Source organism: Poromitra crassiceps (genome assembly GCF_964638095.1).
Source record: "Poromitra crassiceps genome assembly, chromosome: 27".
Lineage (NCBI taxonomy): Eukaryota > Metazoa > Chordata > Actinopteri > Beryciformes > Melamphaidae > Poromitra > Poromitra crassiceps.
In genome coordinates this window covers 10,371,508-10,375,140 of record NC_139650.1, presented here as the reverse complement: position 1 = coordinate 10,375,140, position 3,633 = coordinate 10,371,508, and the positions used below count along the sequence as shown (strand labels likewise).

General features: G+C 42.9%; 1 protein-coding gene across 1 annotated transcript; it reads right to left on the bottom strand.

The window, feature by feature from the left end:
* Positions 1–386: 386 nt before the first annotated feature.
* On the bottom strand, positions 387–2,864 carry LOC310799226 (uncharacterized protein). Its single transcript, XM_083661800.1, has 4 exons — positions 2,753–2,864; positions 2,492–2,597; positions 2,171–2,267; positions 387–1,773 (listed from the first exon to the last, which is right to left on the bottom strand). The coding sequence occupies exons 1-4, from the start codon at positions 2,844–2,846 to the stop codon at positions 1,318–1,320; spliced, it is 753 nt and encodes a 250-aa protein (XP_083517926.1). The 5' UTR covers positions 2,847–2,864; the 3' UTR covers positions 387–1,317.
* Positions 2,865–3,633: the final 769 nt, after the last annotated feature.

The following is a 3,633-nucleotide window of genomic DNA, read 5'->3' as shown; positions in this document are numbered from 1 at the left end:
ATCATAATTATTATTTCAAGTGTTATTATTGAAGCTCATTAGTTACACAAGCTCTGAGTTGAACATGTTTTATGTGTGTGCTACTGTAACAAATGTGAAATGTGCAGTAGTGTGACATATTTTACTGCCACTTTACTAGGGTCTGACAGCTATCGTTTTGAGAACTATTTTGTTGATGGTCCAATGTCCACCCACCAAACACTCAGGTTTTTCTCATGTGCCTTGCCTGATAGAAACATTCTTGTTCAGAGATTTGCATTGAAATTTGTACTGGCAGTATTTTTGTGTTATTTATGGTTCAATAAATCATACACATTTTTCAATTCAAGCAATTTCAATGACCCATGTTTATTTTCACAAACTTTTAAGGCTCACAAACTTTCGAGGATTTCAAGGACCAGAGTGAATCCTGAATTAAAAAAGTAAGGCGTGACTCCGAATCAATACCAGAAATTATTACTATATACAAATAGGACACAGCTGCTATTTATATTGGTTTTTAGTGCTTCTGTGTCACTGCATTATGGAAGCCATTGAACTAAAACAGGAATTTTCCATACAAATATTGTGAAGCACTCAAATTGACACATATTGGACCTGCGTTACGTTAACAGCTACAGAGAATACATTTGCCATTATATGTTACATTACAAGGAAGGTTATCCACAGGAAAATTGCTGTAACAATTTCATTACACACAACAAAATGTCATAACTTTTCCGAAGCTTTCAGGGATTTTACAAATAACACGACTTTTCCAGGCCTGGAAAAAAATATTTTGAAATCCCATTACTTTTCCAGCTTTTCCATGAACAGGGGAACCCTGAATTAGATGTTTACTCTCCTGTGTGGATTTTAATGTGTTTTTTCAAGTTTCCTTTATGACCAAAACCTTTACCACAGACTGAGCAGCTAAATTGTTTGTCTCCTGTGTGCACTATCACGTGTGTCTTCAAGTTTGATTTATGACCAAAACCTTTACCACAGACTGAGCAGTTAAATTGTTTCTCTCCTGTGTGGACTACCATGTGTGTCTTCAAGATTCCTTTACGACTAAAACCTTTACCACAGACTGAGCAGTTAAATTGTTTCTCTCCTGTGTGAAGTCTCATGTGTTTTTTCAAGGATCTGTTATCAACAAATATTTTAGCACTAGCTGAACTAAAGTGTTCATTCCTAAGAACTTCATTGTTTTTCTGTGAGTCTAAGACAGAATGAGGTTCACTAGGTGACTATCTCCATAGAGCTTGATTGAAGAAGTGTGCTGGCAGCTAGTGTGGTATGTGTCTGTGGTTGGTGTGGCAGCTCTTTGTTGAGCTAATGAAAGTGTCCGGTGCGGAGAGGGAAGTGTCGCGCCATATGCAGCGTCAGTGCCCGCCTTGCCCTGGTGCTGTTGGCAAGAGGATTCCTGTTTGCTGCTTGGACAGGCTGAGGATACTGCAGAGGGTCGATCTCATCCTGCCAGTTGGGATTCCCCTGGTCTCTCTCTTTTTGGCAGTAGTTGTGCAGGGCACAGCAGGTAGCGATCATGTATGGGGCAAATGTGTAGTGAAATTCACTCTTCTTTTGCAAAACACGAAATCTTGACTTGAGTAGACCATACGTTTGCTCAACCCCAACACGAACAGAACTCAGATACACATTGAAGGATTCCTGTTCTGGAGTCAGGTGAGGGGATGTCTGGTACCCTTTAATCAGCCAATCCAGGAGTGGGTAGGCAGGGTCGCCTACTATTTGCAGCTGGACATCCTCCCCCTCGATGTTCCTGATACCCTGAAAAGAGATATAGAGTATATATATTTTACCTTTGTGAAATCAATTTCTGGTTCCCAAGTTTAATACAGACTAAATGTGAACATGTTTAATGATTTTGAGAAGCAAGGCGTGCAAAATGTGATGATAGTATGCATGTGTAACCCCTGTAAAAGGGCTTGCCCAGGGTTGGGTTTGAACCCTCAACCTTTCGTTTATGAGGTAAGCGCCTTGGCCGAGAGAGCCAAAGAAGATCTTCCTTGGCCCTACCAGCCAAGGCGTCTCATCAAGGGGCAAGTTTCACTTCGTCTGCTACACCGGTCCGCTACCATTACACTCCTGGGACAGGCACGTGCACATTTCACATCCGGTACACGTATGTATGCATGTATACTAGCTATGGTGTCTGAACGCTTACCTGCGGCAGCAGGTGAGCTCTTCGGAAGAGGTCGGAGTTCTGAAAAACCATGGAGTCATGGGCACAACCTGGCATCTTGCAGCTGATGCTCCTGAAACTATAAGACACAAATAATTTCAATCATCAAGTGACAGGTTCTTCTGATGTAAATGAACGTTTTCAATGGATGTGCATACTAAAAAAAAAATCTGTAAATGGAGAAACTCCTCCAGTTGCCCATGTAACTGGGAATATCGCTTTGAAACATATTAACATATGTACACGTCACACGCAGTGAACTTCCTGTTTTGAATATGAACATCCCATGAAGAAAATACTTACATGAATCTGTCATCCACAACGGCCTGGAGGACGTAGGAAGTCCAGCCTTTTCGATTAACGAAATCTCGGTAGCCATCAGAAGGAGCAAGGATTGGAATGTGTGTACCTAAATAAATAAGCAAACAAACTTCATTGCAAACTCAGGGCCCCAAATTACAGAACCAAGTGCATGTGTGTGACGACTCAAACAGAACTCTATACAGCGAAGCACATGAGCAGAAATAAGATGCATCAAAAAGTAAAGGGGAATAGCCTACTTACCATCGATCAGGCCAAATATTTGAGGAATGTGATGCGAGGCCTCGAACCTCCTGGCTATTTCGAGTGCCTCCTCTTCGTTTGGCATCTTGACCATGTCCTTCAACAGTCCTCCTTGTACCATGCCTTTGCAAAACATGTATGTGAATTTCTTAACCGTGGCTTTGTGAATACCAAACTGGTTTGCAACAAGGCGATACTCGGCACAACTACCAAGCCTGTACAGGACAATGGCCACACGCATATGAAGAGGGATGGGTGCACGGACGGTAGCTTCAGCAGGAGACATGAAGCCCTGCACCAGGTCACAGAGGTTCATGAAGGATCTGCGGGTCAACCGAAAGTTTTCTTTCCACTCGACGTCTGTGAACTCAGTCAACACAACTCGGGTCCACCAGTCTTTGCTGCGCACTTTCATCCACATCCGTCTGTCCTTGCGACTGGGATGCGGTATGGGGCTGAGATAACGCAGTCGTTGAATCAACAATCTGCTGTTCGCAAATGATACGTCGTCTGCCTCCCTTCTTAGAATCCTTCGACGGTTTCCTATCTCCCTGTTCCTCCTCAACAGACGAAGAATAAGCCGCAAAAAGTGGTTATCATACTGCTGCTTCAGTAGCAACAGACCGATGATACCAGAATTCGCCATCTTGTCGCGGTTTATGCGCGTCATCAACGGGCGATGAAAGCTGGAACGGGCATGCGCAGAAAGACCGCAGTGAGTTAGAGAGGATCGTAGAGGAAAGAGCGTTCACATGTATAGAAAAATACTTCAATCGCATTGAGAAACGAACTACACCACCCCCTTACATCGAATTTGACTTCACATCGAATTGGCCGTTTTCATTCTGCTTTAGGTGTTTACAAGATAAATTTGAAGAGGA